The 24,491-nt window shown below is 42.5% G+C and overlaps 4 protein-coding genes across 20 annotated transcripts in view; 2 read left to right on the top strand and 2 right to left on the bottom strand.

The window, feature by feature from the left end:
* Positions 1-3,436, top strand: part of LOC119481879 (butyrophilin subfamily 2 member A2-like) — a 429,385-nt gene extending 425,949 nt beyond the window's left edge. For 3 of the 4 annotated variants that reach the window (XM_037759196.1, XM_037759199.1, XM_037759197.1), the window contains exon 4: positions 2,777-3,436. In XM_037759196.1, coding sequence (XP_037615124.1) covers positions 2,777-2,918 — 142 coding nt within the window. In that variant the 3' untranslated portion in view covers positions 2,919-3,436. Of the gene's footprint in view, positions 1-2,775 lie in introns of all 4 variants that reach the window. The other variant, XM_037759195.1, reaches the window with a different exon arrangement.
* Positions 1-19,369, bottom strand: part of LOC119481846 — a 145,971-nt gene extending 126,602 nt beyond the window's left edge. Inside the window, exons 1-4 of one of the 12 annotated variants that reach the window (XM_037759132.1) lie at positions 19,054-19,360; positions 18,752-18,922; positions 13,409-13,597; positions 12,268-12,983 (exon numbers count right to left, since the gene is read on the bottom strand). In XM_037759132.1, the coding sequence (XP_037615060.1) occupies positions 12,553-12,983; positions 13,409-13,597; positions 18,752-18,922; positions 19,054-19,108 (846 nt within the window). In that variant the 5' untranslated portion in view covers positions 19,109-19,360 and the 3' untranslated portion in view covers positions 12,268-12,552. Of the gene's footprint in view, positions 1-12,267; positions 12,987-13,408; positions 13,598-17,047; positions 18,141-18,562; positions 18,923-19,053 lie in introns of those variants that run through there. The other 11 variants (XM_037759130.1, XM_037759131.1, XM_037759127.1 and 8 more) reach the window with 11 other exon arrangements.
* Positions 1-24,491, top strand: part of LOC119481862 — a 166,214-nt gene that overhangs the window by 122,092 nt on the left and 19,631 nt on the right. The gene's annotated exons all lie outside the window — the stretch shown is intronic.
* On the bottom strand, positions 7,686-10,349 carry LOC119481886. Of its 3 annotated transcripts, none has more exons than XM_037759211.1 (2): positions 9,688-10,349; positions 7,686-7,840 (listed from the first exon to the last, which is right to left on the bottom strand). In XM_037759211.1, exons 1-2 carry the CDS (start codon positions 10,163-10,165, stop codon positions 7,836-7,838), a joined length of 483 nt encoding a protein of 160 aa, XP_037615139.1. In that variant the 5' UTR covers positions 10,166-10,349; the 3' UTR covers positions 7,686-7,835. The 3 variants fall into 3 exon arrangements, 2 of the variants coding, with proteins under 2 accessions (XP_037615139.1, XP_037615138.1); XR_005205287.1 differs by lacking the exon at positions 7,686-7,840 and adding an exon at positions 8,104-8,965; XM_037759210.1 differs by lacking the exon at positions 7,686-7,840 and adding an exon at positions 8,104-8,633.

Below are 24,491 nucleotides of genomic sequence, written 5' to 3'. Positions count from 1 at the left end.
TGAATGAATGTGTAAAATATAATAACATTTTATATTTTTGTATGAATTTCTATACCAGAATAAATCTGTGCACCAGATGACACCAGTATTTTCCTGTGTTTCTTTCTTCACTGATCAACAGCCTGTTTGTTTGCTGATAACCTCTGATAATATCCATCTAATGGCCTGATAACATCTGAGGTGGGTGCAATAGTAATAAACTTTATTAACACTCTAAACAGTTACAAACATATGTATATATATATATTTCCACCGACAGGAAGTGGTGGACAGCAATGATGACATCACAGGACGAGGGAACGTAACCTGTGATGTCATCATTTATATAATTGATTCTACTTTATTGTCATACAGACGTCAACAACATAAAGTACATAGATTGTATTTAGGATCAAATAGACTCTTGTCTAGTCTAGAAAACGATAGAAATGTTCATTAGATTGTAAATTGTTGTATATTTATACATATAATAATTATAATGTATATTTCTTATTTTGACCTCAATCACCAGCTGGAACTGGAACCCTAACTGTAACTGGGTCAAACTGTCTGCTGCGTAAGTGAAAGTGAAAAAACGAAGTTAACCTCAAAAGAAGAGCAGGAAACCACAAAAGCAGCAGAACAGTTAGGTGTTGCTCAGCAGTCTCATAGTTTGTTCCTGTAGTAGGACAGAAGAGACTCAAGGTAATGTAGAAATATAGATAGTTGATATATTAATAATGTAAATGTTTTTTTTTTATTTATGTGAAGAAATGTGTTGAGAATAATTTGGACTGTTTTATATTTAGTGGCTGACCAGGAACGAATAGAGACATGAAGTGAACTAAATAGACAACAAATCAACAAACAACCAGGTTCCTCTGGAGTTTAGTTTAGAGACTTGTTGTCTCTCCGTCTGTTTCTCCTGATCCTGATTTCACTCTGGAAATGTTATTTATTTTAACTCACTAGTCATGTGAATGTCTTCTACTGGTGTACTTGTGTTGTGTGTGCCAAGAATTTGCAACAGTTCTGCAGCAACTTAATTTAGTTTCTCTGTCTAGTTTTTCTAAATATTGAATATAAAAAAACTTCATAGTGTCCTAGTAGTGTCCTAGTGGTGTCCTAGTGGTGTCCAAGTAGTGTCCTCGTCCTTTAGTGTCGCTCCTCTAGTCTGTGTTGTGCGTAAAATCAAAAGCTGACCAGAAACTTTGTTAACCATCGAGGAGAAATCTAGTTGGTGAAATAGTTTTCCTCTGTAACCCCCTACTCTGACTACAGAAACACAACATGGAGGTTAAACCATTAATGCATGATGATCACAGATAATACAGCCTTTAAATAGTCCACAATAACAGGAATATAACAACAATCATTGGAGACGAGTATAGATTAGTCTGATGACATGTTATTGAAGGTTTGATCTAATGAGGAGTCGGTTGTTTGGTGAGAGTGTTTGTCTTGACTGCAGCTTTCAGTCACCTCCCACTGCTGTCAGGTCAAAGCAGATCATATTACCTCAAAAAATCTAATCTACTAAACTGGGTCCATCTTGTGTCAGAAGTACATTAGTGTTCCTGTCTTGGTGTCAGTCCACTGGTCAGTCATGTGTAATCAGTAGCACAGAGGAAGAAGTCCTGTGAGGACTAAAGACAGACTGTAGATTGTCTCTGTTCTACCTGTAATAACTGAACTTGTATCTGATGTGTTTCTGTCTCCTCTCACAGGATGAAGATGATCTGCAGCATCCTGCTGCTCCTCAGTCTGACCTCCTGTGTCTCTGGTTAGTTGACCTTCACTTTATTATCCACAAACACTAAATACACTTTCAGACAAACATCTCTAGATGGAGTTTGACATGTTCAAGTTGTCAGTTTGTCTGCTGCTCACTTTCCCTCTCTGTCTCCTCTACAGGAGCATTTGTAGTGAATGTGACACAGACCTCCTATCAGGCAGAGGAGAACCACGACATCACACTGGAGTGGATGTTTACACCCAGAACCAGCAGTTCCTCCAACTCATTTATCCTCTGTTACCTGTTTGCTGATCACAAACCCTTAGTCCTGTTTCATCTCTATGGAGGTGTTGAGGCCCCAGAGTCTCAGGATGAACAGTTTGCAGGACGAGTCCGGTGGGACAAAGACGTCCTCAGAGACGGACGAATCAGACTTCACATGTCCAGACTCAGGATCAGTGACTCTGGTGTGTACGTGTGTCAAGTGCTCACAGGTGATGGTTGGAGCTGTGAGATATGTTGCCTCAATGTCACAGGTGAGTGTATTCAGTAGAAGTCAGTCAGTGAAACCAGACTAAGAGTCTACAGCCCTGCTAGTGCTAAACACATCTTAGTTTAGCATGTCAGCATGCTGCAGGGGTCATACTGGTTAGTATAAAAGTAGTCTCAGCTTCATCCCTGCTGGAGCTGTACCAAAGAACACATATTACTAAGAAGTGAAAGTCAACTGGTCGTTCCATTACAACGTCAGCTCCCAGCAGCAGAGCTACGCTTCCGCCATTTTGGACTGAAAGCGACTACTAGACGCAGTAAAACGTACGTCATGGCTACCGCTGATGAAGACTAGGATCATATTTAGTCTTTCTTTTGTCAGTCTGCTGGATTTATTTAGTTTCCTGTTTCAGTAAAATGGTTCCACTTCAGACAATCACACACATTTTATTTTCTGTCCTTTACAGCAGCTGCTGATGAGCCCAAACCTCCGACACCAACAATGAGACCACCAGAGAGTGGGGTTGGACTGACAACTCTACTGGGTGTCTTTCTTGGATTCATCTTTGCCTTCCTTCGTAAACGTACTCGTAGGCCTATTAGAGGAAACACCGAAACAGACGTACAGCCGAATCTAAATGACCCGGTGGAGTTTATACCTCTGGAGGAGAGAGGACAGAGAGAGGAGATGATAGTTGTATCATCAATGTGAGCAAAAACAGAAAATGTCACAGAATGATGCATGTTTTTGGGATACAGTGTAAATATAGAACACACAGCATTTTTAGCTTTATAAAATGTTGAACTATGTTGTATGTGTAAGGCAGTAGCCTAAGTCGACCAAAAAAAAAAAGTAAGATATGTTTTGTATGTGAATAGTGTCCGTAATGTTGGCCTGTTACTGAGTACGAGCAGAGCATCCTCTCAGTGGAGAAGAAAATAGTGCAGGATGGAGGATTAGTCTTTTCAGTTATTGTCTGCTCTCTGTCTTGTTGTTTCATTTATATTATTTTCACGTTAGATCTTATGTTAAGATGCCTTAAATCATTTTATGTGTAGTAATTTATTTTCAGTGTTAGATTATTATTTTACTCTGTTTACTTTTGTACTAGAATATACTTCCTCATGGAGGGTTTACTTAGCTTTCACTGCTTCGTAAGGTTTTGGACCAGCAGTAGAGCCGATGTTGTGGGTGAATAAAGTGTTCCCGCTCTCAACCACAATCCAGAACTCCTGTGCCGGTGTTTCCTTTTCTCTGCATCACACCCCATCACACAAAACACAACGCAAGGCGGCCGCAGATTTTAGATCCAGGTGCCCCAATTTGCTCTCCAACGACTGCAAGACCCAGTGCATGATGGGAAACTATCTAATATGATGATATAGGCTACATTTACTAAAGGATTAGACACTTCTGAAGATTTGCTTCATATAGTCGACATACTAAAGTTTTTCAGTTGGACATGTGGTGACTGTTGGATAATGTAAGAGCTCGTCCAAACTGTCATATACTATGTTATACGGTAGTTGAATGCGCTTGTGCATGTACTGTGGGGGGTTTACGTAAGTAACGGAAAGGATCCACTTGTAACTGAACGGCTGTCTGACGGTGTTCATTAAAAGTCAGGAAAGTTAAATAAAGCCTCGCAATTATTTACACAAACATAATAAAAATAGTTTATATTTCATTTAGTTTGCTAATTGCTCGATAATGTAATGAACTAGAACTGGGTTTGTTACTTTATAACAGATGGGACAGGCGACAGATGGATCTTTTGGCAGGTTTATTTGGAAAGATAAAAAGTTAAAAACGTTACATAGACTTTAAAGGGACTGTTTGTAACTTTTTACACGTATAAATCATTGCTGGTCGGTGTCCCATGCGCGCTCGCTTGTGGCTACGCTGTTCAGACTCAGACTCCAACACAAACTACACGGAAGCACCGAAACATCTTGGTTGTATCTAGTGAAGCCCGTCTGTTAAACAGTGTTGGACGAGGAGGAGACCGTAGCTTTGGTCTCCAGGGCCGGAGTCTCTGCTGTACTCTGCTCCTCTGCCTGCCTTCACTCAGTTTGCTCCACCTCTCACGTGCATGCTGCTCACTCCACACTGCAGAAGAGTTAGTTTAGCTCTGAGAATATCTAGTGAATGTTCAGTGGACGTTTGTGCAGAAATAAATGCTGCAGCTCCTCCAGACCAACAGAGGTTTCCCGTGTCTTGTGAAGTGACGGGGCTCCACAGAGAGAAATGTTATCGTCTCCGACCAAAACTCCGGTGTCTCCCCTGTTCCCTCCGACCGCGGTCGGGAGGCTGAGGCGTGCGTTGCAATCAGAATCAGAATCAGAATCAGAATGTCGTTTATTGGCAGATATAAAAGGTATACACTAGGAAATAGCTTTGGTTTTGTTGGTGCAAATATGCAGTAATATAACAAAAGAATATATAAAAATATAAGAATAAAATAAGAATAAAAAAATTTAAATTCAACCAATATACAATATACAATATAAGCTATAAACAAGAAATAAACATAATATAAACAGATCGTGCAAATATTGCCGGTGTGCAAACAGTCAGATACGAGAGAGAGAGTCAGTGTCTAGTGTGTGTATAATGATGCCTCTCATACATTTAACTTCACTTCATACTTATATCCACTTTACATTAACATTTAAAGCAGCAGGGTTATTTGTGCTAGTGAGCCATCAGCACCTTAAAGATGTAACAGATCAACTCAAATCTCAAATCAAATTCAGCTCAATAACTCATCAGCGTTGTCTCACCATCACGTGTTCCAGGTGGACTGATATTTATAAAGGGAACATTGCCTGCAGGTGTGCGTACGCACAGTTTTATAAGTCCGATTTTTTTTTTGCGCACGCCATTTTCTTAATTTGTGCACACGTACATATTTAGTATGGAACCTACGCACTGTTTTATGAATGAGACTCCTGTACTTGGTAAATTGTCTCAGTTGGGCAAAACAGGACTGCACCACTTTAGTCATCTGAGCGTCAAATGGCAGGTTGGGCATGGACCCCTAATGGTTAAGGTTAGGCATTGACCTTGAATGGTTGAGGTTAGGTTAGCTCATTGAGCAGAGAGTCTCGCAAGAGTTTTCGTACATTTTCTCAGCTTGGGGGTTACCTTCTAGACACAACCTTATCTCAGCACCAGAGGTTACAGCTTGGTTAGTCGTGATGGGTTGTTTCTCTAAGGAACTCAGCGTCTCTTAGGCTGTATAGATGTTCCCTCTATTACCAGTAGATTTAGTAAAAGAAAGACGAAAGGCAAAGTAGAGTCCAGCACAGAGAACCAGTAGATCTGCTGGCAGTACCAGTCCAACGCGGATCCATCCCAGACTCTGTAAAGGACAGAAAATAAAATGTGTGTGATTGTCTGAAGTGGAACCATTTTACTGAAACAGGAAACTAAATAAATCCAGCAGACTGACAAAAGAAAGACTAAATATGATCCTAGTCTTCATCAGCGGTAGCCATGACGTACGTTTTACTGCGTCTGGTAGTCGCTTTCAGTCCAAAATGGCGGAAGCGTAGCTCTGCTGCTGGGAGCTGACGTTGTAATGGAACGACCAGTTGACTTTCACTTCTTAGTAATATGTGTTCTTTGGTACAGCTCCAGCAGGGATGAAGCTGAGACTACTTTTATACTAGCTAGCTATGCTAGCTAACGTACGGTGACCAGACGTCCCGGTTTGTCCGGGTCTGTCCCGGTTTCACGCTGACGTGTCCCGAGTCCCGACAAATATCTGTAAAACACTCAAATGTCCTGGTTTTCACCACAATTAAATAATAATATCATACTTACATAGATGTTTATCATGTTCCACTCATTAATTAATTTGTGTGCATGAGATAAGTATACAGAGGCATCACAGCGCACCGCTGCAGTCTCTATAGAGAGTGATGTTGCGCGCTGTTAAGCCACAATAACACACGGACACAACAGATCCGCTGGTTACATTTAGTGTAGTTTTGAACCACAGAACCCTCCGTGCTTATGAGCACATCAAACGTGTTGTTTTGATTAATTATTCTACACAGTTCTTTCTGCTCATCAACAGGCATTTCACTCCTCTTATAACTCCCTCAGGACCGGCCGTTCTGTCTTTCACCCGGACGGTGTCTCCATCCTGGACAAAATAACTGAGCTCCACATTTTTAATTAACAGTCTGAGGCTGTGGTGAGCAACGTGATGTGATAGAGATGGTTCGGGTTCAAAACTAAAGTTGAAAAATAATGTACGTAGGCCCAGACAACAATTTCCTCTGAGGAAAACTCTCTACAGGACTCCCAAACTGTCAGTGCGTCATGAGGAGGATAGTCCTGTGATTAAAGGAGGAGAAAGTAGTGAATGTGAGAAGTCCTGATTGTCACAGCCTCTAATGCACCCCCCTATAATAATACCTTCTTTATGATCCCACTCCGTACTCAAATGTGCCACAGGTGCACCAAGTTAGCAATCCTCGCGCGTGTTTGTGCATGAACGTGCACTTAAAGGTACTATATGTAACAATTTACATGTATTAATTGCCTTGTATTGCCAATGTGTGAACAGATTGTATTGTAACTTATAAAACTGAGATCTTCCCCGACTTTCTTGCCTACAACAGCCTGTGGACTGATTTCTATGTAAAGGACTCGGGACGGTTTTGCTTCGTAACGTTAGTTGATGAAGTAATTTGCAAATGGCGAGCTATTTGATATCACGGAGATTGGACATTACAGATAGTAGTGGTGATATATGATTGTAATGTAATGTCTCATCACTGTTTTGGCCGATGCCCGGGATGATCGCACGCGCTTAAGGAGTGCGAGTACGTACACAAGCAACAGGATACCGTAGTTCACTTAACGGCCACCGGTGTCAGTAATAACAAGGATTTTCTGAAAGTTACATTTAGTACCTTTAATGGTCCCAGTTTGGGGGTTTGAAAATATGGTCTCCCTATGTACTGTATGACCCCTGCAGCATGCTAACATGCTAAACTAAGATGTGTTTAGCACTAGCAGGGCTGTAGACTCTTAGTCTGGTTTCACTGACTGACTTCTACTGAATCAACTCACCTGTGACATTGAGGTGACACATCCTAGAGCCCGTACCATCACCTGTCTGCATGAGACACCGGTACCGACCAGAGTCATTAATCCTGAGTCTGGACATGTGAAGTCTGAGTCGTCCGTGTCTGAGGACGTCTTTGTCCCACCGGACTCGTCCTGCAAACTGTTTATCCTGAGTCTCTGGGTTCTCAACACCTTTAAGGAGATGAAACAGGACAAAGGGTCTGCGCTCAGCAAACAGTTCACAGTAGATAAAAAGTGATTTGGGGGAACTGCTGGTTCTGGTTGTGAACATCCACTCCAGTGTGATGTTGTGGTTCTCCTCTGCCTGATAGGAGGTCTGTGTCACATTCACTACAAATGCTCCTGTAGAGGAGACAGAGAGGGAAAGTGAGCAGCAGACAAACTGACAACTTGAACATGTCAAACTCCATCTAGAGATGTTTGTCTGAAAGTGTATTTAGTGTTTGTGGATAATAAAGTGAAGGTCAACTAACCAGACACAGGAGGTCAGACTGAGGAGCAGCAGGATGCTGCAGATCATCTTCATCCTGTGAGAGGAGACAGAAACACATCAGATACAAGTTCAGTTATTACAGGTAGAACAGAGACAATCTACAGTCTGTCTTGTCTGCCCCATCACCAGCAATTGTAGCTGTGTGTACCACGTTTTGTTGAAGGCTCTGTTTGTGGAAATCCCTTCAAATGTGTTTGTTTTGCAGACTTGCCGACCTTGAGATCTCAAAATATGGAGGATTTCAAAACCAAAGGGGGGGTCTAGGGACCCTCCCCTAAAAAAATTTGAGTTTCAGAGACTTTGTTTCCTGAATTCTGGTGACTTATAAACAATGAAAATAACAAAAATAATAAGTACACTGTAACAGCATTTTTATGTTAAAGAGGCTTGGCGAGCATGCTGTTTAGGCCCATCTACCAGATACTGGGATACGTCTGGGAGGGATAAAACTATGAGTGATGCATGGTTGTTAATTTATAACTTACCGTGCATTAAGTCACAATATCAATGATGCTGAATTCCTTATTAAAACATGTTGTGAACTTTAGATGGGTCTCATACAGTATATCAGTAATACATTACATCATCATTAATGTTTGTTGAGTCTTATCGGACCTATCACATTCAGACTCTGATGGGGGGGCCAGTCCAGCCCTGGATCCAGGATGAACACAAAACGGCGTTGCACGTCGTCAGTAAGAGCAGCTGGTTGAGTCGGCATCGATGCAGCTCGCTGTTGGAGGGTTTTATAACCCACTTCCACTCCCCGTGAATTGGTTTGGATTGGCCCTTAACATGGCAGAGCCTCCAGCGAACCCGCAAACGAAGTGGAAGTGGGTAGAGAGAGGGTGGAGGGAGTGGATTGGAATTGGGCCAGACTCTCACCAAACAACCGACTCATTAGATCAAACCTTCAATAAAATGTCATCAGACTAATCTATACTCGTCTCCAATGATTGTTGTTATATTCCTGTTATTGTGTGGACTATTTAAAGGCTGTATTATCTGTGATCATCATGCATTAATGGTTTAACTTCAGTGAAGGCTGCTGGAAACTGTCCAACTTGACCTCAGCTTTTAGTCTCCATCCCTCTGCTCCTCCTGCTGCAGCCTGATCTCAACTACTTTCCAGGCGAGGCGAAGTTCATCTCCAACGAGCCTATTATTACACACATATGAAGAAGTGAGAGTCATAATCCAGACTAAAAACAACAGTTTAAACTGACAGATGCAGGACGAACAGCTGGATTTATGATGAGGGTGTTTACTGCTTTGATTTATATTTTTATATTTATTCTTTTACTTTCTCTTGAGTCTGTTTCAAACCTCCTGAGAGAGATGGGAGGGGCAGCTGAGGCTGAAATACACGCAGTATTGTAATTAATGGATATAAAGAGGTGTAATCCATCCTTTACACAGAGTAATGATATTTATATATAAACGACTATATCTGACTTTTGAGTGTTCTGATAAATTAGTCTGTTAATTCACACATCTGGAGTTTTTTCTTTCACCAGCTGTTCTTCCTGCATTTAGCAGCTTCAACTGAGTTACTGTTAGTCTGATTAAGTGTTTAACTTCTTCCTATTTGTCTACTATAGTTTACTCCTCTATTGTTAAATGTTCCACTCTGTCTGTCAGTAGACTTCTCCATGTTAGTGTTGGTTATATGCTGCAGACAGCTCCACCTCCATGTTAACAGACTCTGGTAGTTTGATTTGTTTTCTATTTATTTCACTTCATGTCTCTATTCGTTCCTGGTCAACAATAAAATATAAAACAGTGCAAATTATGCTCAACACATTTAAACAAAAAAATTAACTTAAAAAAAAACATTTACATGATTAATATAATATATCAACTATAGTATTTCCACATTACCTTGTGTCTCCTCTGTCTTACAGGACCAAACTATGAGATGCGCAGTTTCTGGTGGTGATTCCTGAGCTGCTGTAGAATAACAGTCCGGTGTGCTTTCGAAGGTTCCAGGTTGGGAGTAGCAAAGAACCACATTGGTTTTCCTTGCATCCTGTGTGGTATCACTCCGCCGAGAAGACAACATAGACCCGACTTCAATGCGAAGATAACCAGAATCGCAGTCGCTCTCGTTTTTGTGTTTTCCGCCGATCGAAATCAGGAACGGAAGATGGATATATAGGCGACAGGTTCGATTACTGTTTATGATATTTCGTTGTTTTTTACGTTTTGGTGACGCGGAAGGATACCGGTGGAGGAAATCGGCGGGTGTATAAATAGAGCCGTCCACCACATCCGCACCAGTCAGAGGACCAGCAGCTACACCGACAGCCTGCTGGTAGAGGAGGAGATGATGTGTAGTGATGGCGAGATGAAGCTTCATGAAGCTTTCCAGCAAATTGGTTCAGAAAAGGGTTCATTTCATTTCTGGAGGCTTCATGTGCACGAAACCACCAAAGAGTGGTCAAAGAGTGTAACACAGGCAGATATGATCTTAACCATGTGATAAGATCAGATCAGATATTCCTTTATTAGTCCCTCAGTGGGGACATTAGCAGTGTACAGCAGCAAAGCAAAAAACAAGAAGCATCAGCTAACACAGTAAAAAAAGAGCTAAACAAAGTGTAACAAAATATGAACCATTTAAATCAGTAACAATATCATTTATAAAAGTTAACGGGGAAATAAATCATGAAAATAAAAAACATTCTAATAAATGCAGAAAGTTATTCTAAGTCTGTTCATCAGGTTTTATAAAGCTCTTTCAGTGACAGACTGCTTCACTGAAGGAAGAAGCAGAGATACTGCAGGTCCTTCTGCTGCTGTTCAGAGCTTCAGTTAACACACATTATAACTAGATGGTGAATCAGAAGACAACTAAAATATAACACCTTTAATCTGTGATCTGTCTTCACTCCGGTATAAAACTCAGTGATGTTGAGAGGTAAAGTTATCAGATCAGTGCGGTCAGCAGCAGCGTCCAATCAATAACTGATATCCAGTAAGGGGGCGTGTCTATCAGCAGCAGCGTCCAATCAGTAACTGATATCCAATAAGGGGGCGTGTCTATCAGCAGCAGCGTCCAATCAGGAACTGATATCCAATAAGGGGGCGTGTCTATCAGCAGCAGCGTCCAATCAGTAACTGATATCCAATAAGGGGGCGTGTCTATCAGCAGCAGCGTCCAATCAGTAACTGATATCCAATACGGGGGCGTGTCTATCAGCAGCAGCGTCCAATCAGTAACTGATATCCAATAAGGGGGCGTGTCTATCAGCAGCAGCGTCCAATCAGTAACTGATATCCAATACGGGGGCGTGTCTATCAGCAGCAGCGTCCAATCAGGAACTGATATCCAATAAGGGGGCGTGTCTATCAGCAGCAGCGTCCAATCAATAACTGATATCCAGTAAGGGGGCGTGTCTATCAGCAGCAGCGTCCAATCAGGAACTGATATCCAATAAGGGGGCGTGTCTATCAGCAGCAGCGTCCAATCAGTAACTGATATCCAATAAGGGGGCGTGTCTATCAGCAGCAGCGTCCAATCAGTAACTGATATCCAATACGGGGGCGTGTCTATCAGCAGCAGCGTCCAATCAGGAACTGATATCCAATAAGGGGGCGTGTCTATCAGCAGCAGCGTCCAATCAGTAACTGATATCCAATATGGGGGCGTGTCTATCAGCAGCAGCGTCCAATCAGTAACTGATATCCAGTAAGGGGGCGTGTCTATCAGCAGCAGCGTCCAATCAGTAACTGATATCCAATAAGGGGGCGTGTCTATCAGCAGCAGCGTCCAATCAGTAACTGATATCCAATAAGGGGGCGTGTCTATCAGCAGCAGCGTCCAATCAGTAACTGATATCCAATACGGGGGCGTGTCTATCAGCAGCAGCGTCCAATCAGGAACTGATATCCAATAAGGGGGCGTGTCTATCAGCAGCAGCGTCCAATCAGTAACTGATATCCAGTAAGGGGGCGTGTCTATCAGCAGCAGCGTCCAATCAGTAACTGATATCCAATAAGGGGGCGTGTCTATCAGCAGCAGCGTCCAATCAGTAACTGATATCCAATAAGGGGGCGTGTCTATCAGCAGCAGCGTCCAATCAGTAACTGATATCCAGTAAGGGGGCGTGTCTATCAGCAGCAGCGTCCAATCAGTAACTGATATCCAATAAGGGGGCGTGTCTATTAGCAGCAGCGTCCAATCAGTAACTGATATCCAATAAGGGGCGTGTCTATCAGCAGCAGCGTCCAATCAGTAACTGATATCCAATAAGGGGGCTTGTCGGTCGGTAAAAGACTTCTGTGAAGGATGCTCTGGTTTATCCTCACTCCTCAGAGATCCCTCCTCGCTCCTCGCTCCTCGCTCCTCGCTCCTCGCTCCTCGGTGCAGGAATAAGAGCTTTGGGACGGTATTCAAGATGTTGGACCATAATAACTTACGGTTCAAGCGAGGATCGAGGATCGAGGAGGGCGAAATGAATAAGAGCTTTGGGATGCACCCTGGATTTCAGAACTACGGTGTCCTGTAAGGGACAAACATGGATAATTGCTCCATTCTGGATGGGGATTGACAGCGCACCAGCGACACCTGGTGGTCGATTTAGGCTACTGCCTTACATATACAACATAGTTCAACATTTTATAAAGCTAAAGATGCTGTGTGTTCTATATTTACACTGTATCCCAAACACATGCATCATTCTGTGACATTTTCTGTTTTTGCTCACATTGATGATGTCACCATCATCTCCTCTCTCTGTAATCCTACAGAGGTATATCCTCCCCCGGGTCATTTAGATTCGGCTGTACGTCTGTTTCGGTGTTTCCTCTAATAGGCCTACGAGTACATTTATGAAGGAAGTAGAGTCCAGCACAGAGAACCAGTAGAGCTGCTAGTCCCACTATAACGTAGAAGCCGATGGTTCCCGGACTCTCTGGTTCTGGTCTCATTGTTGGTCTCTCTGGTTGTGGTCTCATTGTTGGTCTCTCTGGTGGTCTCATTGTTGGACTCTCTGGTTGTGGTCTCATTGTTGGTCTCTCTGGTTGTGGTCTCATTATTGGTCTCTCTGGTTCTGGTCTCATTCTTGGTCTCTCTGGTTGTGGTCTCATTATTGGTCTCTCTGGTTCTGGTCTCATTCTTGGTCTCTCTGGTTGTGGTCTCATTATTGGTCTCGGAGGTTTGGGCTCATCAGCAGCTGCTGTAAAGGACAGAAAATAAAATGTGTGTGATTGTCTGAAGTGGAACCATTTTACTGAAACAGGAAACTAAATAAATCCAGCAGACTGACAAAAGAAAGACTAAATATGATCCTAGTCTTCATCAGCGGTAGCCATGACGTACGTTTTACTGCGTCTGGTAGTCGCTTTCAGTCCAAAATGGCGGAAGCGTAGCTCTGCTGCTGGGAGCTGACGTTGTAATGGAACGACCAGTTGACTTTCACTTCTTAGTAATATGTGTTCTTTGGTACAGCTCCAGCAGGGATGAAGCTGAGACTACTTTATACTAACCAGTATGACCCCTGCAGCATGCTAACATGCTAAACTAAGATGTGTTTAGCACTAGCAGGGCTGTAGACTCTTAGTCTGGTTTCACTGACTGACTTCTACTGAATACACTCACCTGTGACTTTGAGGTGACATATCTCAGAGCCCCTACCATCACCTGTGTGCACAACACACCGGTACACACCAGAGTCATTAATCCTGAGTCTGGACATGTGAAATCTGATTCGTCCGTCTCTGAGGACGTCTTTGTCCCACCGGACTCGTCCTGTAAACTGTTCATCCTGAGACTCTGGGACCTCAACACCTTCAAGGAGATCAAACAGGACGAAGTATTCGTAATCAACAAACTGTCGACAGAGGATTAAAAATATGTTGGGGGAACTGTTGGTTCTGGTTGTGAACATCCACTCCAGTGTGATGTTGTGGTTCTCCTCTGCCTGATAGGAGGTCTCTTTCACATTCAATCCAAATGCTCCTGTAGAGGAGACAGAGAGGGAAAGTGAGCAGCAGACAAACTGACAACTTGAACATGTCAAACTCCATCTAGAGATGTTTGTCTGAAAGTGTATTTAGTGTTTGTGGATAATAAAGTGAAGGTCAACTAACCAGAGACACAGGAGGTCAGACTGAGGAGCAGCAGGATGCTGCAGATCATCTTCATCCTGTGAGAGGAGACAGAAACACATCAGATACAAGTTCAGTTATTACAGGTAGAACAGAGACAATCTACAGTCTGTCTTTAGTCCTCACAGGACTTCTTCCTCTGTGCTACTGATTACACATGACTGACCAGTGGACTGACACCAAGACAGGAACACTAATGTACTTCTGACATAAGATGGAGCCACTTTAGTGGATTAGATTTTTTGAGGAAGTATGATCTGCTTTGAGATCACAGTGAGAATTGACCTGACAGCAGTGGGAGGTGACTGAAACATTTCCCCTGTATTTCAAAATGACAGGAAAATCATGTAAAATTTACAAGAATGAACTGTTTATTGAAATGTGTTTTAACAAAAGATAATAATGTGTGTGTGTGTGTGTGTGTGTGTGTGCGCGCGTCTTGGATTATTTTTGAGTGAGACTTGCATTTTGTACTTTTTGAGACCATGTTCCACCATTTAGTGAACCCTTCAGAGCTGTCTCACCCTCTTGGCACACAACAGACAACACAAAAAGAGGAAATGAGTAGAAGTAGCCATATACTCACATGACTAGTTAAAGTAAATAACACATCCAGAGTGAAGTCAGGATCAGGAGAAACAGACGGAGAGACAACGAGTCTATAAACTAAACTCCAGAGGAACCTGGTTGTTTGTTGATTTGTTTTCTATTTATTTCACTTCATGTCTCTATTCGTTCCTGGTCAGACACTAAATATAAAACAGTCCAAATTATTCTCAACACATTTCTTCACAAAAATAAAAAAAACATAAACATGATTAATATAATATATAAATTATCTATATTTCTACATTACCTTGTGTCTCTTCTGTCCTACAGGACCAAAGTATGAGACTCTGCTGAGCAACAACCAAAAGTGGAAGCAGCAGTGCTGTTTAACAAAAACTCTTTAAACTCGCTAAATAGTTTAGCTGATGACACAATCCTTGTCCCGATGCAGGCTTCTGATTGGTCAGTGTTCACACTTGTGTACTTTAGAGCCTTAAAGGGCCGGCTCTGAATCGTAACTTGAGTTTTAGCAGCACTCATTTCAGGAAGTGTTACTTTGTTTTATTTTATATTATTATGGCATGGTCATTGATTAAATGCATTTTGGTAGATTAAACGTACAACGACTCAATGCACACATGAAAACCAAAATTAATGTAACATTAATTTTTTTATGTTTAGAAAATTTGCGGCTATACAGAAATAATTTTAAAAAGAAAGTGTATTACTATTTTATTCATGTTATTTGTGTGCATGTGTGTGTGTGTGTTTTAAATGTATTAATTTAATCAGAATTTGTGGGTAATAAAAGAATAGACTGTCACTGAAGTTTAACTGGACATATGTTAACCCAGACTACGCCACTCTCACAGCAACGTGATTAATATAATGTAGTCTGATGAATCAACATTTACTCAAACATATTTGTTTTAGTCAGGACAAGCTGATAACATAACTCTCTTATGCCATAAAAGAATGCTGCTGAATAGTTTAGCTCATCACAATTCACACAGTCTGAACACTGACCAATCACAATCCTTGTCCAGCCGTCAGTGTTGCAGTGTTGCTGACACACACAAGTACACTAAAAGCACTCTTATAAGAAACCCAGAAGTTATGTTAGCACAATAAGTGACACAGTTGTCCCAATTCCAACCCGGTCCCTCCACCCTCACCTCTGTGACGTTGTGTTATTCATCAAACTGCTAAAACTGAATGTGTGACTTTATCTTTCAGCAGTTCACAACAGTAACAGAGTGTTTCTGCCACTACGAGCATTTCTAAGTCCCAGCAATGACATTTTAGATTTATGTTAAAACCTTTAGTGCAATGCTTGATAAACATATACACCGTGTTATTCCCCATCTTGACATCATAAATAATGTGATTTAATAAAATGTATGAAACATTTTATGGGTCCAAACATCACTTTTTCTTCATGTCCCTCAACTGTGGTCTCAATGTTGAGATACATTAAATGAGCTAATTCAATTATAATATGACATTATTTCAAATGGAACTATTTCATATTCATATTACTTTACACCATATTAACATTATTTATTTGTTAACTATATAATTTTTTTTCCATCTAAATATGCCTGTCCCACACTTCTGAAATAAAACAAATAAACAAATACCATCTAGTAAATGTTTTATTCAAAGGCAAACAAATCTGGTTTCCATGGAAACAGAAGTGAACAGGTGAGCACATGGATGACAGGTTGGGCCGCCCACAAAGGTGACCCTCAAGATCCAGAACAACAAGGTGAAGATCATCTTTTATTCTTCTTCTTCTCACCGTACAGCTCAGTAACATTTAAACAATAACTTAATATAACGGTTGAATTCATGAATATTAGATGCTGAGAGTCAAAGCTAACGTAGCAGACCATGCTAGCTGATATTTATCTGCAACATAAGCAAAAATGTCTGGGTTTGTTCTAGTTCTAATGAACTAGAACAAACCCAGTTCTAGTTCATTACATTATCGAGCAATTAGCAAACTAAATGAAATATAAACTATTTTTATTATGTTTGTGTAAATAATTGCGATGGAGGCTTTATTTAACTTTCCTGACTTTTAATGAACACCGTCAGACAGCCGTTCAGTTACAAGTGGATCGTTTCCGTTACTGTCGTAAACCCCCCACAGTACATGCACAAGCGCATTCAACTACCGTATAACATAGTATATGACAGTTTGGACGAGCTCTTACATTATCCAACAGTCACCACATGTCCAACTGAAAACCTTTAGTATGTCGACTATATGAAGCAAATCTTCAGAAGTGTCCCATCCTTTAGTAAATGTAGCCTATATTATCATATTAGATAGCACAATGTAGTCTAATATATGATAAATGGGTACTGTAGATAGACAGAGGAAATGAGGTTCATGTTGGTGAATAGATACTGTAAATCTGTACAGTATGTTGTCTGTATGTTTTTGCATACACTACAGCTCCATACATATGTAACCCACGTGCTGGAGCCTCTCTGCACACCCTGGGACTCTGCGTTGTGTTTCTTAATGTGTGATGGGGTGTGGTGCAGAGAAAAGGAAACACCGGCACAGGAGTTCTGGATTGTGGTTGAGACCGGGAACACTTTATTCATTCACAACATCGGCTCTACTGCTGGTCCAAAACCTTACGAAGCAGTGAAAGCAAAGTAAACCCTCCATGAGGAAGTATATTCTAGTACAAAAGTAAACAGAGTAAAATAATAATCTAACACTGAAAATAAATGACTACACATAAAATGATTTAAGGCATCTTAACATAAGATCTAACGTGAAAATAATATAAATGAAACAATAAGACAGAGAGCAGACAATAACTGAAAAGACTAATCCTCCATCCTGCACTATTTTCTTCTCCACTGAGAGGATGCTCTGCTCGTACTCAGTAACAGGCCAACATTACGGACACTATTCACATAGAAAACATATCTTACTTTTTACAACTCATGCCAAAGAGAAAGTCAACATCTTAATTAACACTTTAGTTGAAAAGATAAACTGAAAGAGTGTTTGTGAATTAATATATTCTACGATGATGAAGGCCTCCATGTTTACCTAACGAAGCACTGACAGCAAAGCAAACAGGTAAAAATGGTGTCCAACACGTAACTGGATTTCAGAACTACGGTTTCATGTAACAGACAAACATGGTTATTGCTCCATTCTCTTCCTTTAATACATCCATGGATTCTGGATGGGAATTGACAGCGCACCAGCGACACCTGGTGGTCGATTTAGGCTACTGCCTTACACATACAACATAGTTCAACATTTTATAAAGCTAAAGATGCTGTGTGTTCTATATTTACACTGTATCCCAAAAACATGCATCATTCTGTGATGTTTTATGTTTTTGCTCACATTGATGAAGTCACCATCATCTCCTCTCTCTGTCCTCTCTCCTCCAGAGGTGTAACCTCCACCGGGTCATTTAGATTCGGCTGTACGTCTGTTTCGGTGTTTCCTCTAATAGGCCTACGAGTATGTTTACGAAGGAAGTAGAGTCCAGCACAGAGAGCCAGTAGAGCTGTTAGTCCCAGTCCAACGTAGAGGGCGATCATTCCCCCACTCTCTGGTTGTGGGCTCATTGTTGGTCTCTCTGGTTGTAGTATCCATGTATCTTCGTAGTCATAATCGTAATAATAATCTGCTGTAAAGGACAGAAAATAAAATGTGTGTGATTGTCTGAAGTGGAACCATTTTACTGAAACAGGAAACTAAATAAATCCAGCAGACTGACAAAAGAAAGACTAAATATGATCCTAGTCTTCATCAGCGGTAGCCATGACGTACGTTTTACTGCGTCTGGTAGTCGCTTTCAGTCCAAAATGGCGGAAGCGTAGCTCTGCTGCTGGGAGCTGACGTTGTAATGGAACGACCAGTTGACTTTCACTTCTTAGTAATATGTGTTCTTTGGTACAGCTCCAGCAGGGATGAAGCTGAGACTACTTTATACTAACCAGTATGACCCCTGCAGCATGCTGACATGCTAAACTAAGATGTGTTTAGCACTAGCAGGGCTGTAGACTCTTAGTCTGGTTTCACTGACTGACTTCTACTGAATACACTCACCTGTGACATCGAGGTGACATTCCTCAGAGCCACTATCATCACCTGTCTGCACGTCACACTGGTACCAACCAGAGTCATTAATCCTGAGTCTGGACATGTGAAGTCTGATTCGTCCGTCTCTGAGGACGTCTTTGTCCCACCGGACTCGTCCTGTAAACTGTTCATCCTGAGACTCTGGGTCCTCAACACCTTCACGGAGATGAAACAGGACTAAGGGTCTGGGCTCAGCTGACAGTAGACAGATGATAAAAAGTGATTTGGAGGAACTGTTGGTTCTGGTTGTGAACATCCACTCCAGTGTGATGTTGTGGTTCTCCTCTGCCTGATAGGAGGTCTGTGTCACATTCACTACAAATGCTCCTGTAGAGGAGACAGAGAGGGAAAGTGAGCAGCAGACAAACTGACAACTTGAACATGTCAAACTCCATCTAGAGATGTTTGTCTGAAAGTGTATTTAGTGTTTGTGGATAATAAAGTGAAGGTCAACTAACCAGAGACACAGGAGGTCAGACTGAGGAGCAGCAGGATGCTGCAGATCATCTTCATCCTGTGAGAGGAGACAGAAACACATCAGATACAAGTTCAGTTATTACAGGTAGAACAGAGACAATCTACAGTCTGTCTTTAGTCCTCACAGGACTTCTTCCTCTGTGCTACTGATTACACATGACTGACCAGTGGACTGACACCAAGACAGGAACACTAATGTACTTCTGACACCAGATGGAGCCACTTTAGTAGATTAGATATTTACAACTGAGGAAGATCAGGAAGTATGATCTGCTCTGAGATCGACAGTGACTCACACTATCACCAAACAACCGACTTGGTGTCACACTTGATGGACAGCTTTCATGGGAGAAACATATTGTTTCGTTCAACTATTTATTGATGTCAACCTGAGTTGCACGTCCACCAGACGTCCAAAAGTGGGTCAGGACTGACGGACGTTATACAGACATGATCTGGATGTCTTCCTGACGTCACATGTTTGCTGGGTAGTGACTCAGGCACCTGTTGTATCGCACCTTGATTACTGCTCAGTAGTCTGGTCGGGTGCAGCCAAAAACACCTGTTCAAGCTCCAAATAGAGCTGCAAGGCTCGCAGTGCACTGCACGCTGTGTGTGAGGCAAAGTATAGAGAGAATGCATGCCAGGCTCTCATAGCTCAGAGTAAAGGAGAGGGACATGCAATTTAATGTGTTTCTTTAGGAATATCTGTTATAGTAAACCACCAAATTGTCTGTACTCACAAATAAATTATGTGAGAGATCGACACAGTCACTCTGCAGGGAGGGATGATCTAGTCAAGCAGAAACCCAGAACAGAGGCAGTGTGCAGATCTGTTATTTATAGGTCTATCACAATGTGGAACTAGTTGCCAACTGTGATCACTGAAGCACCAAGACAAGTTTAAAAACACTAAAACAAATGACATTAAAAATAACCCTGGTGTCCGACCTGAACAACCATGAGGGATTGCTGTTTGTTCGTTTTTCTCGTGTGTTATATGTGTGTTTCTGTAGTCAGAGTAGGAGGTTACAGAGAAAAACTACTTCACCAACTAGATTTCTCCTCGATGGTTAACAAAGTTTCTGGTCAGCTTTTCATTTAGCAGAGACTAGAGGAGCGACACTAAAGGACGAGGACACCACTAAGACACTACTAGGACACTACTAGGACACCACTAGGACACTACTAGGACACCACTAGGACACTACTAGGACACCACAAGGACACTACGAGGACACTACTAGGACACTACTAGGACACCACAAGGACACCACCAGGACACCACTAGGACACCACTAGGACACTACGAGGACACTACTAGGACACTACTAGGACACTACTAGAACACTACTAGGACACCACTAGGACACTACTAGGACACCACTAGGACACTACTAGGACACCACAAGGACACTACGAGGACACTACTAGGACACTACTAAGACACTACTAGGACACCACTAGGACACTACGAGTACACTAGGAAGTGTTTTCATATTCGAAATATAGAAACTAGACAGAGAAACTAATTAAAGCTGCTGCAGAGCTGTTGTACATGCGCACAAAACACAACACAAAAAACATTACAGGAGTAGTAGATGATATTCACATAGTTAAAATAAATAACCCATCCAGAGTGAAGTCAGGATCAGGAGAAACAGACGGAGAGACAACGAGTCTATAAACTAAACTCCAGAGGAACCTGGTTGTTTGTTGATTTGTTTTCTATTGATTTCACTTCATGTCTCTATTCGTTCCTGGTCAGCCACTAAATATAAAACAGTCATAATTATTCTCAACACATTTCTTCACAAAAATAAAAACATAAACATGATTAATATAATATATCAACTATCTGTATTTCTACATTACCTTGTGTCTCTTCTGACGTACAGGAACAAACTACGTGACTCTGAGCAACACCCATCAGTTCTACTGCTGCTGGTGTGGTTTTCTGTTCATCTTTTGAGGTTAACTTCTTTTTTTTACTTTCAGTTACGCAGCAACCTGTTCCAGTTCCAGTTCCAGCTGGTGATTGAGGTCAAAATAATAAATACATGTTATAGTTATTATATGTATAAATATACAACAATTTACAATCTAATGAACATTTCTACTGTTTTATTTCACCAACTAGATTTCTCCTCGATGGTTAACGAAGTTTCTGGTCAGCTTTTGATTTTACGCACAACACAGACTAGAGGAGCGACACTAAAGGACGAGGACACTACTAGGACACCACTAGGACACCACTAAGATGCCACTAGGACACTATTAGGACATTACGAGGACACTACTAGGACACCACTAGGACACTACTAGGACATTACGAGGACACTACTAGGACACCACTAGGACACTACGAGGACACGACTAGGACACCACTAGGACACTACTAGACCACTACTAGGACACCACTAGGACACCACTAGGACACTACTAGGACACTACTAGGACACCACTAGGACACTACTAGGACACTACGAAGACACCACTAGGACACTACGAAGACACCACGAGGACACTACGAGGACACCACTAGGATACTACTAGGCCACCACTCGGACACTACTAGGACACTACGAAGACACCACTAGGACACTACGAGGACACCACTAGGACACTACTAGGACACCAATAGTACACTTCGAGGACACCACTAGGACACTACGAGGACACTACGAGGACACTACGAGGACGCTACGAGGACACCACTAGGACACTATGAGGACCCTACTAGGTCACTACGAGGACACCACTAGGACACTACGAGGAAACCACTAGGACACTACTAGGACACCACTAGGACACTAGGAAGCGTTTTCATATTTGAAATAGAAAAACTAGACAGAGAAACTAATTGAAGCTGCTGCAGAGCTGTTGTACATGCGCACAAAACACAACTCAAAAAACAGTACATGAGTAGTAGATGATATTCACATAGTTAACATTAATAAAACATCCAGAGTGAAGTCAGGATCAGGAGAAACAGACGGAGAGACAACGAGTCTATAAACTAAACTCCAGAGGAACCTGGTTGTTGGTTGAAACACGCAAAAACACAACAAAAACACGCAAACAGAGTGGATCAAAACGAGGCTTCTTACTGAAATATTGTAGTGACGGCTCATATTTCCCAGAGTTTCTATAGTTGCAGTGTTCATGTTTTATTTGAACCATTAGTGAGGTGGCTGTTATATTTTTTGACAGGCAGCGTAGTAAAGTTTCACTAGTGAACTGTGAGCGTCAATGCCTGTGCTGAAAGTGTCAGTAATCAAGTTAATATTTTCATTTACATCCAGGACAACTGACCCGGTTATCTCGGCTCATTTCATCTAAACCAATCAGCCGTTCCTCTCAATGTGAGTGGCAGGAAAAAATAGGAACCGTGTATCCGATAGAAGTTCAGATAAAACGTCACGCCGCGCTGTGCAGCACCGTGTTGCTGTGCGGCGCCGTGTTGCTGTGCAGCACCGTGTTGTTCGCAGCACCGTGTTGCTGTGCAGCGCCGTGTTGCTGTGCAGCAACTTGTTGCTGTGCAGCACCGTGTTGTTCGCAGCACCGTGTTGCTCTGCAGCGCCGTGTTGCTGTGCAGCACCGTGTTGCTGTGCAGCACCGTGTTGTTCGCAGCACCGTGTTGCTGTGCAGCGCCGTGTTGCTGTGCAGCAACTTGTTGCTGCGCAGCACCGTGTTGTTCGCAGCACCGTGTTGCTCTGCAGCGCCGTATTGCTGTGCAGCACCGTGTTGCTGTGCAGCACCGTGTTGTTCGCAGCACCGTGTTGCTGTGCAGCGCCGTGTTGCTGTGCAGCGCCGTGTTGCTGTGCAGCAACTTGTTGCTGTGCAGCACCGTGTTGTTCGCAGCACCGTGTTGCTCTGCAGCGCCGTGTTGCTGTGCAGCACCGTGTTGTTCGCAGCACCGTGTTGCTGTGCAGCAACTTGTTGCTGTGCAGCACCGTGTTGTTCGCAGCACCGTGTAGCTCTGCAGCACCGTGTTGCTGTGCAGCACAGTGTTGCTCTGCAGCGCCGTATTGCTGTGCAGCACCGTGTTGCTGTGCAGCACCGTGTTGTTCGCAGCACCGTGTTGCTGTGCAGCGCCGTGTTGCTGTGCAGCGCCGTGTTGCTGTGCAGCGCCGTGTTGCTGTGCAGCAACTTGTTGCTGTGCAGCACCGTGTTGTTCGCAGCGCCGTGTTGCTCTGCAGCGCCGTGTTGCTGTGCAGCACCGTGTTGCTGTGCAGCACCGTGTTGTTCGCAGCACCGTGTTGTTCGCAGCACCGTGTTGCTGTGCAGCAACTTGTTGCTGTGCAGCACCGTGTTGTTCGCAGCACCGTGTAGCTCTGCAGCACCGTGTTGCTGTGCAGCACAGTGTTGCCGTGTTGCTGTGTTGCTGTGCAGCGCCGTGTTGCTGTGCAGCACCGTGTTGCTCGCAGTCAGTTAGGACACTCCAATAGAAAACAATGTAATCAAGCCCAAGTACATGTCCTAGTTGTTTCCTAAATGCAAAACTATCACTGTTTTGTGCTTTATTTTGCATTGCAGTGTTAAGTCCTTCCATTACCAAACTGAATGACTTCATTTTACTAATAGCTTAGCTGTTATTTCAGTTTAGTTTTTTGTCAGGAGAGAATTCAGCTGAGGGGGCACAGTGACCTTTTTGGACGGGCCTGGACCCCCATGGCCCGCCTCTAACGCCGCGTGGCGACTGCGTTACCTGTTGTTTTTTTATTTCGGGTCCATGTTAACAGGTTCGACTATTAACACTGCCCGGTTCTCAGGTACGTCTCTTCTAGAGAATCAGAGTATCAGGAGCAGACATGCAATCAGCTTTGACGACGGGTGGGGGGGCTTTCTTTCACCTCATATAACCTTTATTAAGTGTATATTTAACAATATTATGTTTCATGAAAGAAATAAACTGACAGAGAGACATATTCATACTGTCACTTTATGTGCACAGATGCATACACGTGCTGTTATGTCCACAAAAAGAGGTTATAAACTAACACCGTGGCTGCATCCCAAAGCTCTTAATTGCATCCCCGTTTCCCTCACTTGTGTCTCATCCTTGCGTCTTAGTCCCTCCCACCAGGGAAGCATGGAGAGACGCTAGGAAATCCATGCGAGGAGAGAGGAAACGAGGAAATATGTTTTAAGAGACATGAGACGTCGTTTCCTCTGAAGCGTCACGTGTCAGCTGTCAGTCAGCTTTAACAGCTGTTTATGTCTGAACTGATCTAATACTAATAAAGACAAGTGCAAGTTGTAGTCTGTATTCATACTGTGGACTGAGTCCTGCTTAGAGGACCAGGAACCATCTCTACTGGAACAATATCTTTATATTATTTATTCATTATTAGCGTCTGTAGTTATTGATATTCTGATTGTGAATTCATTATTTAATAACTCAGAATATGACTAT

This window comes from Sebastes umbrosus, chromosome 22 (genome assembly GCF_015220745.1).
Source record: "Sebastes umbrosus isolate fSebUmb1 chromosome 22, fSebUmb1.pri, whole genome shotgun sequence".
NCBI classification, from domain to species: domain Eukaryota; kingdom Metazoa; phylum Chordata; class Actinopteri; order Perciformes; family Sebastidae; genus Sebastes; species Sebastes umbrosus.
The sequence above is the reverse complement of the archived record's forward strand: the minus strand, read 5'-3'. Positions and strand labels throughout refer to the sequence as shown.

Excerpts from the sequence above, each read along its gene's own strand:
- LOC119481886 (XM_037759210.1), bottom strand. The coding sequence starts at position 10,165 with ATGAAGCTTCATCTCGCCATCACTACACATCATCTCCTCCTCTACCAG. Across the intron at positions 8,634-9,687 it reads TAAGACAGAGGAGACACAAG|TTCGTTTGCGGGTTCGCTGG; the intron begins GTAATGTGGAAA and ends ACCCACTTCCAC.